A 13,099-nucleotide genomic window follows, 5' to 3' on the forward strand; every position below is an offset into this window, starting at 1 on the left:
ATGGAAAACGGGGCCAAGAGGGCGCCTCCTTCTGACCAAGAAATGTCAACCCGAGTGCACTTTTGCCTTGGAAACCTCGGAGTGAATGTGATTATACGGGTTAGAAAGGAAAGATTTTGCAGGGCTTAGCTTAAATTTTTTGAATACTTAACTTTGTTTTTTGAAATATTAAAACTGCACTAGTCATTAGTTCTTGCTCGAATGTCAAAACAAATTATTTATAATTTGTTATAGCTGATTTGAGAAAACAAAATTAATAATATGCCTATTATTATGATATACTGCGAGATATTTAACGTTTATTTAATTTATTTTAATTTTAAGAGCGATTTGAAAAATGTGGATAAGTTGTCTTTTTAGAATGACTAGGAAAAATTAATTTAATCAAGAGACATTTCTGTACATATCAAATGATATTTTATATATTTGCTAACATGTTGGCTTTAAATTTAAACCTAAATTGAAATTTCGGAAGCTAATAAATATTATTTATTTTAGTTTTAAAATCATAGTGTTCTCCCGTGAATCTTTCACAGCTCTGGAAAATATTATTGTGCATTTCGTGCACAAACATACATGTTTAACAAGCATTTATATTTATTTCCCCTGTACAAAGAATATTTTTTTTTCCTTCTGGGTCGTGGAAATTTATGAAGGGCCCTCGAAATGGCCTACGACTCCGCTGGTCCCCCCTTAACCACCCTTTGCACCTTGGGGTGAAAAAAAAAACTGGAAAAAGCAGACGAGGCGAACAAAATGGCAAGCAATAAAAATAATTGCAAATTTCGAAATTTAAGTGTAGGCGTGAGGCACGCTTAAAGTGGCGCCTTAGCCTTCTCCCCACTTTTCCAACAATGACAAAAAAAATGTGTTCAGCGCAGTGTAAAATCTGCGAATCGCGGTTTTCTTTTTCACTTTCCCTCGGTTTGTGTGCTTTTGTGTTTTACAATCTGTTTCGCAACTCACGTAAAATATAAGGTAATTTGTGGAAATTTGATGTTTATCGTAAATTGTTTTTTATTTGCACAATGTCACCATTTTGCGGTTTGCCAGCAGCGTACACTCACACATACGCAGATTGACACGCACACAGGCAAGCAGGCACACATTGGTGGTCAGAGTTGCCAAGCAGTCAAAAAAAATAAAATTAAAAGTAATTTAAGCCAATGCAACGTCCCTTAACAGATAAAATACCCTTTACTAAATGGCAGTGAAATTTAGATCCATAAAAAGGGGTTTATACATCTTAGAATATTATTCTCAGTTTTTAGCTAGGGTTACTACCTTTATTATTTTAAAATGCTTTGAAAGTGTTAATTTTTAATATTTCAAATATTTAGTACTCAAATAAGCCCCTTCAAAGAGCATCACTCTTTCGAACCCAAACTTTTTCCACCTTAATTGTGCGCCCCAAAAAAAGTGGAGAGATGGTAAAAACAATTGCAAACATTTTTTAATTTACCTGCATGGTGGTAACGCTTTTCCGCCTTCTGTTGTTTACTTCTCTTTTTATTGGGATTTTCGGTGTGCTTGATATTTTGGGCTTTCTTGTAACAGGAATGGTCCAGTGCAGAATGGCTAACAATATTAGAGCTGTGATCAGAACAACTGTATCGAAATATGCTATTTGTATGTAACCAAGCATTTTGACCAAAAAATAAGTGACAAAAAAAAAACAGAACAAAAAACACAAATTTTGACAGAATTTTGTATGCCTAACCCAATCAAAAGGTGTAGACGAACTGATTAGTTTAATTTTCATTTTATTTACTTTATAGTAATCGTATATTCTGTTTTACATTGTATAATATCGTATATCATTACGGTCTAGGTGTACAGTAAAAATTAGTTTAATTTGTTTGGTTTCGCAATAAAAATGTGAATAAAATGTTACAAACGCCTGGCGTGTACATTTCTGTTGTTTTAGTTTTCATTTGGAGAACAGTTTTTAATAGTTTACACTTAGTTGGAGAGGAAACTATAAAACGGACATTGACCAAATGGACTGTTAAACAAAATTGCAGACTTACACATAGGTTTATCGACTATTTTGATCTCATTTGGTTTTGGATTACAAATATATTTTGGCTTATATCTAGATGGATAGTGGAAAAATGTGAATGTGGTCTGAGTGTGTTTGGGCAATAAATACAAATTCTAAAGCATTGATTTTGTATAATACATAGTTTTAAGGACAATGGGAAATCAAATCTTAACATTCTTAAAAGTATACAGTGAATGCAATTATGCAATTGAGATCTACAACTAATATCTTACTCAGAGCCACACAAAGACTTCCAAAAATCCATTTCTTACTTAGTATATTTTAAATTGTATTGATCATACTTTAAACATATTATATTTCGAATTAAACTTCTGTTCACATAGATTTCCTATACTCTTTGGTTTACTCTGTTTATGTATTTACAATGTCCTTAAAATTTAATTATCCATTTAATTGATTTCTATTGCTGGGGGTGATTTGTGTATGCGCAACTTTTATTAAAAAATGTAAGTTCATTTATTTAACTTAATTTCCATGCATAAATTGTTGCGCAAACATTCCCAAAAAATACTGATGCATTTCTCTTTTTCTGCATTCATATTTTACGCTGTTTTTTGTTTGCTAAACATCAAAATAAATGCTTCAATTATGTGGATTTATTACTTGAATATTTCATAACGGAGCTGAACAAGTATTGGATTAAAGATATTTCTCACTTTTTTATTTGCTTTGCTGTGCAATAAAATATTGTGTGTTTCCTTTTGTTTTCTTTGCTATATCACTGAGTGCTAAAGGGTTTGGTTTTTAAATTGAAAACAAGAGAAAAATCTGTACAACTAAATGTTTTTACAACCCATTCTGATGGCTACAAATTTGTTCGATTTTATTTACTGTCAGAGTGAAAAAAGAAAGGCATGCGAATCAATATTTATGAAATTTTCATTCCACCCTCAAGTCGGGAGAAAGTTTTGTGAAAGTTTGGCTGATGATTTTTCTGTAATCACTTTTCAGGAATGAAGGCGAAAAGTGAATAACAACTGAAAAAGTGTTCGTACTAAACTTTTCACTCAATTTTGGAATAAGAAATCTTTTTTAAACTTATCGCAGCTTATCGCAAAATTGAATTCGATTTTTTGGGTGTGGATTACTCTTTTTTTCGGCTATCATTGATTTATTTCAAAGATTTTTCTCTTTACGCTAACAGATAGTTTTGCTATCTTAACTTCAATATTCTGCGGTTTTGTTTGTCGCTGTGTAAATATTTTGTAGTAAGCCTATATGTAAATGCAACACACTTGGAATTTTGACTGGCAGCGTTCAGTTTTAAAGTTGGTGGCAGTTGCAATTAAATGACTCCATGTCTACTATTTACAGATTGCACAAGTAAATAAATTTATATTGTGTGCTCTGATTTCGCCAAATACTGAATGGCACTGAGGGCTTTGTGCAATGGCAAATTAATTTGCAAATTTACACAATCTAATTTTAGGTCATCGAGGGACCCAGACGACCAATTGTTAATTTGTAATTACAATTTTTGCATTATTATTGCTCGCCGACAATGCGAACAATTGAAATTAGCAGCGCAATTAGTCGAACCGAGCAAACAAATATTCGTTCCAATTTAATGCCCCAATGGAGACAAAAGCTAATGAGAAGTCGAAAACTTTTGCCAACCTTTCCCCTTTTTTCGCATTGTGTCGAAGTTTGATTTTTATTGGTCATGCTTATTTTGGCCGACTGGCTGGAAAAGCAATTAAATGAACATTTTGTCTCTTTTATTTGATTTAAACGAACACAATTTCCATATTCTGCAAACTGGCTCTAAAAAAAGCATAGAAACCTCAAAAGGTGGCTTTTGTGTTTGGCTGTCGGTTTAACAATGATTTGACCAGAATATTATGGCGGTGTTTTTGCAGTTTGTCGCCATGGACCTCAATATTTTGGCCACATGTTCAAAAAGTATAGAATACATTATTATTTAAACATAAATAAAAAATTCGATTTGTACTTTTGTACAAATGGGGTTGTTTTGGAAATATTATTCGAATGTTCTTTTTATGAGTTTATTTATTCTTATCGAAAAAAATAGTCCTCGGAAAGTATTCTTATATTGATCTATACTAGTTTTTTGAGCAACAATACTGTTTAAATAATTAAGCCAATAACTTAAAAAGAAACAAATACATGTTAATACTTTTTCCAGAAGACAATTTACATATTTTTTTCTTTCGATGTTAATTTTCATGTTTCGCCTGATCTAATTAAATGTCAATTTAAATTCTTGTATTGATTCCTAGCATTTTCGTGTTTTACTTATTACTCTTTTCATGTATTTCAGTATATAGTTCACATTTACATCATTTTTTCTGGGTTTTTGGTCGAAATAGGCAAGTTTTCTCTTGTTTTGCTTTTTATACTCGCATAGTTAGCAATTTTCACGCCACTTAAACAGCTAAACATTTTAATTTTTTATGCATGTGTTTCTCTATTTTTATTTGCTACTTACTTACTTTAATGCTTATGTCAAAATGTATTTGGTTGCCATTTTTGTTGCGGGTTGTTGTCTCTTAACTGGCAATTAGTTTAATTTGCCAAATCCTGTATAATATCCGCTGCAACGAAAGAGACAAAAATCGATTTGCGTTTAGTGTGTTTTAAGCTCATTAATAAATAATGGTGAAATATGCAATTTAAATTAATTAATGCGTGTGTGAGCGGGGGATGTTCCACTAAGCTATTAATTTGTGGAAAAAATAAGAGGTGTACCAGGAATAGTTTGTCTCTTTATTTTAATTTAAACTCTCACACACGTTGTCTTTACTTTCTGGTTCGATCGAGACTGACTTCGCTGCACGCAGGCAGCTCTCTCTGGCGTTCTCTTGAGAGAGAGGGATAGCACCTCTCTTGAAAGAGATAGCCACTGCTCTAATAATGTGGCCAGCTTATATATATTATACTTGGCCTGTTACAACTCGGCCATCCTGGCTTTGAGATAGCCCACTATCTCGGCGTTACAACATATCTTAAGCTAAGTCTTAGAAGTAGTTAACAATTTTGTACAATTTTTTCTTACAATTTCAGTCTTATTATTAGTATTTTTATTCTATTTAATTGATTAAGATTTATTTTCATCTTTTATCCAATGCCTAATATTACTTGCGCTCCAAACACCTTGGTATGGATTCCGAGATAGCTGAAACCCGTCGATGTCCTTTAATAAAAATCTGTCATTTCTTAAAACTTTTCCAATAATGTATGGTCCTTTGTGCTTCGGTATAAGCTTTCTCGAAACCCCTGCAGTACTATCAAAATTCTTTACCATGACATAATCTCCTTCTCTATATTCTGTATTAATCTTCCTTTTCGCATTGTAATAGGCTTCGTTTTTTGTTTGAGATTTTATTTGGTTTTCTTCCGCGTTCTGCCTAATCTGTTCTAAATTTTGTCTATTATCTTCAATCTTTTCTTCCTCTCCTAATTTTTCCTTTAATTCATCACTATTTTCTCCTCTCTGAGCTATTCCAAATAAGGTTTCACTAGGAAGCTGTTTGATGCTGCTATGAAGTGTATTGTTTAACGAGTACTCCACTTTTTCAATAATTACATCCCAATGTAATCCTCTCTCTGGTTCCGATAGTTTTGCAATCATCGGTCCCAAACTCCTATTTACTCGCTCAACTTGCCCATTAGCCTGTGGTGACCCTGTAGCAATTTTAATGTGCTTTATGTTTCTTTCCTTGGTAAAGTTTGTAAAATCCGTTGACGTAAAACAACTCCCACGATCCGAAATAATACACTTTGGTCTGCTGTATGACCGAAAGTAGTCTGTTAAAGCACTCATAACTTCTTTTGTATTCGTTGTTTTTGTTGTATAAAGCCTAACAAACTTCGTGAATGCATCTATTACCACTAAGATATGCTTTTTTACTCTACTATTATCTACTGGCCCATAGTGATCAATATGAATAACATCAAATGGTCTATTCCCTTTGGGGATACTGTGCAGCGCTCCCTCTCCTTTGCCTAATTTAGGAGAGAAAGCTATACACTTCAAACAGTTCTGAATGTGATCACAAACCTTTTGTTTCATGCCCGGGAACCAATAACTTTTACTAATCGCATCTAACATCTTATCCCTTCCAATGTGACCTAATTCGTCATGATATTTATACATCACGTGTTCCTCCATTCTATTTGGTACATAAAACAGTAACTTGTTATTATTATTCTTTCTATATATAACCCCGTTCCTCATTTCAAACCACTTATGCTCTCCGTTTTCTAAAATTTCCCTAATTTCTTGTACCTTACTATCTCTTGACTGACAAATTACCAAATTATTCTCAAACGTATTTGCCTCTATTATCATTACATTATTACATCTGCTAAGTGCATCAACATGCTGCATTTGTTTTCCTGCCCTGTGTTTTAATTCATAATCGAATTCTTGTAATTCTAAAGCCCACCTTGCAATTCGTGGGTTTAAATCTATCTTATTCAACGTTAATGTTAGAGAATTACAATCTGTAACAATCTTGAACCGTTTCCCTTGTAAATATATCCTAAACCTTCTAAGCGCATAAATAATGGCTAACGTCTCTAATTCAAAGCTATGGTATTTAGCTTCAGTCGATGTTGATCTTTTCGAAAAATAAAAAATCGGATGCAACTTCTTGTCTTCCTTTCTCTGAAACAGTACAGCCCCAAACCCTAACGCACTCGCATCGCAGTGGAGCTCAATTTCATCCTTGTAATCATATAAAGCTAACACCGGGGCTGCAACTAATTTATCTTTCAACAGTGTGAAACAAGCCAACTCTTCATTTCCAAATTCAAACGTCCTATCTTTCCTCAGTAAATCATATAATGGTTTCGCCAATATCGAAAAATCCTTTATAAAGCGGCGAAAGTAAGAACAAAGACCTAAGAAACTTTGTACAGCTTGCACTTTATTTGGCATAGGAAAGCTCTTTATAGCTTCTAATCCCCTCTCATCAGCTTTAATTCCTTCATTTGAAATTAGAAAACCTAAATATTTTACCTTATTTTGAAGAAACTTGCATTTATCCATTCTTAGTTCTAATTTATTCTCCACTAATCTCCTAAATACTTCTACTAATATTCCTAAATGTTCTTCAATACTCTGGCTTGCAATTAAAATGTCATCCATATATATTATCACCTTATTATCACGAATCATATCAGAAAAAATATCATTTACAAATCTTTGAAATACCTGGGGAGCCGTCTTCAAACCCATTGGCATTCGCAAAAACTCAAATTGCCCTAGCGGCGTTGTAAAAGATGTGTACTTCACTGACTCTTTGTTCACGAAAACGTGGAAGTACCCATTCTTTAAATCTAATTTTGTAAAAACCGATTTTCCCACCAATTTATCTAACAAATCGTCAATTAAGGGGATAGGATAATTATCTTTAGCCATAATTTTATTCAACCGTCTGAAATCAATGCACAACCTAAACTCCCCAGTCTTTTTCTTCACTAAAACGATCGGAGATGCGTATTCCGATTTACTACTCTGAATAATTCCTTTTTCTAAGTATTCATCTAACAATTTCTGTAATGCCTCTTTTTCATTATAAGACAGTCTTCTAGGTGCACAACTAAATGGTTTTGTGTTCTCTAAAATAATATTCAACTCACATTTAACTCTAGGACTTTCAGGTCGCAATACTTTAATATAATTTTCCTCTAATGATTCAATAAACTTCATTTGATCCTTATAACTAACCTGATCCCCGATATTGTAAGCCATTTCTTTAGTCTCATCTTCTAAAATGTTTATTTCTAACATTTCACTTTCAAAATTATCCTCTATGCTCTTTCCTAAACTACCTGAACCTAAAGCTTCGTCATCTAAAATATTACCTAAACCCTTCTCACCTAAATCTGTACCTGAATTGTTCCCGCCTAAATTTTTACCTAAATTCTTTTCACCTAAATGTGTACCTAAATTTTCCTCGCCTAAACTTTTACCTAAACTCTTTTCACCTAAATGTGTACCTAAATTTTCCTCGCCTAAACTTTTACCTAAACTCTTTTCACCTAAATGTGTACCTAAATTTTCCTCGCCTAAACTTTTACCTAAACTCTTTTCACCTAAATGTGTACCTAAATTTTCCTCGACTAAACTTGTACCTAAATTTGTCTTGGCTAACCTCTCCGAATTGATTTTAAATTTCCTAATTTCCATACAATTATTAGAAAGTATTTTTACTTTTGTTTTCTTCTCGACTTCGGGTTCAATACACTCTACAGTAACCATTTTCAGCTCTTCTAAATCAATTTTTAAATCGCAAGCATCCATAAAATCTCTACCCAGCACAATATTACAGCCAATAGATTCGTCAGCCACTACAATTAAGTTAAACCAAATCTTTATTTTCTTTTTGTATATGAAACATAATATTTTGCCATAACTTCTCAATAAGCTTTTATTTAGACCAAAGTAACTCTTTTCTTGAGGTTCTAATTTTATGTTGGCTGGTAAGTATGAAATTTTGATCAATGACACTGGGCTTCCCGAATCTATTAGGCACTCTGTGATAATGGGCTGGTTAGGGTTTTCAACACTAAAAATTTTGAATAATCTTACATATTTGTTCTCAACCTTCTTCTTGTTCTGGGGACATTCAGTCAAACGGTGATCTTCTGCGCCACAACCATAGCATGATCCAGGCGGCCTATTCGGCCTGGTGCATTCTCTCTTCCAGTGCCCCTTTGCGTTGCAGTTGAAACAACGCGTCTCTCTGCTTGTTGAACCCGTCTTCGATGTTGCCACTTTGGTTGTTGTCGCCCTTTTCGGCAACATGATGTCCGCAAAAGCTTGAAGCATGCGCTCCGGCCCATCAAAACATTGAAGCTTGGCCTGTGTACGCAAGCTTAGAGCTGGAATGCCCTCCACGAGTCCGTCCAGTAGTTCATCCGCCTCCATGGTGACATCTCGAGCAAGTCTGCACTTTTCCTCGAAGTAGACTGCGAATTTTTCCGTTGACGACCAAATTCGCTCCTTAAACTTGCGCCTTAATGTAGCCTTTGATTCAAAGCCTCCGAAAGCTAGCTGCAGTTGTTCCAGCAGCTCATTTGTGGGCTTCACGAACCGCCCTTCATCCGCATGCAGCCACTGCAACGCACTGCCCTTTAACTTGCTGATCAGCAAGATACGTCGTTGCATGTATGAAAAGCTAAACAAAGCCGATATGTTGGCCCATTGAGCGATCCATGGTAGAATAGCCACTTTATCTGTGAAGTCCATCAGCATTTCCTTCGCCATGTTAAATCGTGATGACGAAAACCCACCACCAAACGATGCCATTTCGTCATAAACGGCGCTGCCGTCGTCTCTGCCTCTGCCGCCATCGCCTTCTCTGCCACCGCTGTCTCTGACGTCGCCGTCTCTGCCGTCGCCGTCTCTGCCGCCGTTGTCTCTGCAGCCGCTGCTTCTGTCGCCGTTGTCTCTGTCGCTGCTGCCTCTGCCGCCGCTGTTTTGCTGAAACGCAATTTCGTCTCCGCCGCCTCCGCTGTTTCGCCGTTGCTCGTTCTGCTGAAACGCATTTTCGCCTCCTCTGCCTCCGTTATTTCGGTTGCCACCAGCGCTGTTGATCTGGTAGTTTAAGTTCTCTAAAATTTTCTGAGCCCTCGAAATTTCGGCTCGCAAATTTTCCAAAGTCTCAGCGTCAACTTCCAGCTCACTGCGATTCTCGTCAATATTTTCCAATTCAGCTTGCTCCATAAGGTTCTCGGGCGCCCTTCCGCGAATTTCTTCCGGAACGCTGCAAAGCCGAGCAAAAAGTTCCGACTTGGTGCCCTTCGTCGACAGATTTAGAAGCTCCAACCACCTTTTTAATTGAATAACTGTCACTTCCGATATGTTTATATCCATATTTTTATTTATTATTATAGGCGTTTCCAGTTGATAAAAAAAAAAGTTTTTTATGAATCCCACTTCTGAGATTGTACCAGGAATAGTTTGTCTCTTTATTTTAATTTAAACTCTCACACACGTTGTCTTTACTTTCTGGTTCGATCGAGACTGACTTCGCTGCACGCAGGCAGCTCTCTCTGGCGTTCTCTTGAGAGAGAGGGATAGCACCTCTCTTGAAAGAGATAGCCACTGCTCTAATAATGTGGCCAGCTTATATATATTATACTTGGCCTGTTACAGAGGTGAGTGTTTTTTTTAAATCCCCTATTTTATTTGCATTTTCGGATTGGGGTCAGACGAATGTTGGCATTATATTTTTATATTTATAGAAATTCGCTCCAAATACATTTGCATTCAATCAGCATAATGCGACGCTGAATGGGCTGAATGCATTCGTATTTATTTTATTTCTATGTATCCTTAACTATATTCCATCTGCATTATATTCTATGCACTCACAACCATCGACATTATATGTGACTTGAAGCGTGGTGAATGCTGCCATCTCGAAAGCTCGGTTCAAATGCCAAAATACTTCACATGCGACGAGGTGCGACTTTTCGCAGAATATTCCACCCTTTTCGCTGATTTGAGGCGACACTTTATGCACTTTGACTTGCCTCTGACAATTGCGACTTTTGCATAAATACATTTCTGCATTTTCCGAGTCAAGTGGTTGTGGAAAATTCCCGCTCGTCTGGCACAATAAAAAGACAGACGACGGTCCAAATTGGTAAATTGTTTGAAAAGATGCATTACACGCGGCAAACCCACCCGTTTTCCCTTTACGCCAGGCTTTTCCGCCCGCCTTTCACCATTTTCCGCGCCTTTCAGAAAACCATTTTGGCCAGGTCGTAATTAACAAGTTGCAAAACGGCTCCAATGGGCTGGCAATGAGTTTCCCGACTTTACTTTTCATTCCTCGCCCTTTTGTCGAACGATTGGGTGAAATTTGCTTTTCAAAGAGTTTGGCAACGATCGAATATGGAATAAAAACAGTTTATATTAAAGGGAAAAATATGTAAAATTTTATAAAAAACAGAACATTTAATTTAATGAACCTATATCTCAACACTTTAAAATAAAATTGTGTTTTCCAAAGACATTCCAAAATGCAAGTTAAGATTATGCGGCCCATTAAGTTTCATTTAGATTCATATCTTAAAGTTTTTTTAATTTTGCTTAACATAGTTTACCTTGAATATCTGTTAATTATATTTTAGTGCTAGATATTTTAATGATTTGAGTACGATCTAAATATTACGTATACGACCTATATATTTCTTAATTAAAGAGTATCCTTAGATCGCTCTGATTCAATTACGAGTCCGCCCACTATGAAGTCAGTTAACGTTGACCCCCAGGAAATATCCACTCTTGTTTTCCGTCCCTTTTTCCCACCCTCAAACGCATCGTGATGATAGTCCGATGGCTTTTGTAGGGCCATAAAACATGTTTCCCGGCAATAAGATGCGTTTCGCTGGCAGGATGTTACCTGTACTTTCCCTTGACTTTTCCACCCGCCCCTGTTTTTGGCTTGCTCTTGTATTTATGCCTATGAATATTTCATTTAATTGAAGCGCATTCATTACCAACCACACACAGCAAACAACCACGCCCCCCAGTTCCCACCGCCCATGCGCCACACTTTTGGCGTTGTAATTAAAATAAATTTATTACGTAAAATGTTTTGCCAAAAAATTTGTCGAAAGTTGTGGCTTTGGCCCCATGGCGTAATAAATAATGTGGAAGGTGTGTGCGTGAGTATCTGTGTGCGGCTATCTGTGTGGAGTATCTGTGTGAATGTCTGTTTAATGATCTGTGTACTCTTTGTTTTTGCCACCGACGCTCTACGGAAATTGATGCGGTTAATATGCTTCCAATTGTTAATTTTTGCTTTTAGTTTTGTATTTCCAAAAGCCACAAAATCATATAAGCCGGAAAAAAACACGCACAGGGAATGCAAATAGAAACCGAAAACAAAAAGCTAAATCTAATCAACAGGAATAACAAACCAACCGAGCGAGCAACCAACAAATTTAATGGATAACCGAAAATTTATGATTACCCCTCTGATTTGGCTAACCGAATTTTTCAATATTCTCGTAATTATTGCATTGATTTTTTTATGGGGAAAAGATGTCATTTTATTGGTTTTCAACTTGTTTCGATAATTTAAACTGGGATGTGCGGCAACAAATTGAAAAGTAGAACTGTGCATTGAAGTTGCATTTGTTTTAAATATTAGTAGGATTTTTTTTGATTGTTTTTACACAAGCTAATTCGTAATGTGGGTTATGACAGTTCTGTAAATTTAAGATATCAATTCGCCTAATTGGTGCTAGAACATTTGATGCCAATTGCACTTCCGTTCCCTTTCACAACCCAATTAAATCAACTTCAGCTCCATAGAAATTTAATCACTCAAACGCTGCCAGCTGAAATTCCCGAAATTTCCTACTGGACATCAACACCCTAACTAAGAGAAAATGATATCAGGAACAACACTAATTGAAATCCACGCTAAAAGCCAGCCCGAAAACTACCTGAATTGAATCCAACGCAATGCGCTGCAATTCAATATGACGACTAGAGGGAAGCAATTGAAATAAAAATGTTTGGCATTGCGTAACGCGCTGCGTGATTCGTATTGTATTTAAGCTCAGGACTACACAAAAATAAAGAAGTACTACGTATATATAAGCATATTGGAGGTTTCTTTCTTTAGTTTTCATTTTATGATTAAAATAACATGGTTATAATATGCCAATAGAGTTTATTAATATGAGGTTTAGAGTTTAGAAAATAAAATAAGTGAAAATAGCAGCGTAAAATGGAAATCTTTTGAATACCAATATCTTATAAAAAGATTATATCCAAAATTTGTTTGTCCTGCGAATAACAAATGTTTTTTTAACTGTGCACGGAGTAGTTGTAGATCCCGCAAATCGGCAATTGGATTTCGCAAATCGAGAAAACTCGCCAACTCGAAAGCATTGCATACTTTGCAGAGCAATTCCGGGCATTGAAACAACAGCGAAATACTTGGCTTTTCCACTGTTTTTGTTTGATTCTTTTGTTGTTACCCGTGGCACGGTCATCAAAGTCAAAAACGAGAAGGCAATGTAGAGTGGTCGGTCTTGAAG

The 13,099-nt window shown here is 35.7% G+C and overlaps 2 protein-coding genes across 4 annotated transcripts in view; both read right to left on the minus strand.

The window, feature by feature from the left end:
- The window catches only part of LOC108042295 (protein cappuccino), a 36,587-nt gene extending 34,840 nt beyond the window's left edge, over window positions 1-1,747 (minus strand). Inside the window, exon 1 of one of the 2 annotated variants that reach the window (XM_044460249.1) lies at window positions 1,463-1,742. In XM_044460249.1, the coding sequence (XP_044316184.1) occupies window positions 1,463-1,645 (183 nt within the window). In that variant the 5' untranslated portion in view covers window positions 1,646-1,742. Of the gene's footprint in view, window positions 1-1,462 lie in introns of both variants that reach the window. The other variant, XM_017120503.2, reaches the window with a different exon arrangement.
- LOC108037380 (hemicentin-2) overlaps window positions 1,747-13,099 on the minus strand; it is a 108,062-nt gene continuing 96,709 nt past the window's right edge. For both annotated transcript variants that reach the window (XM_044460247.1, XM_044460248.1), the window contains one exon: window positions 1,747-4,620. In XM_044460247.1, coding sequence (XP_044316182.1) covers window positions 4,592-4,620 — 29 coding nt within the window. In that variant the 3' untranslated portion in view covers window positions 1,747-4,591. The remainder of the gene's footprint in view (window positions 4,621-13,099) is intronic.

Source organism: Drosophila rhopaloa, unplaced genomic scaffold, assembly GCF_018152115.1.
Source record: "Drosophila rhopaloa isolate 14029-0021.01 unplaced genomic scaffold, ASM1815211v1 contig_2, whole genome shotgun sequence".
NCBI classification, from domain to species: domain Eukaryota; kingdom Metazoa; phylum Arthropoda; class Insecta; order Diptera; family Drosophilidae; genus Drosophila; species Drosophila rhopaloa.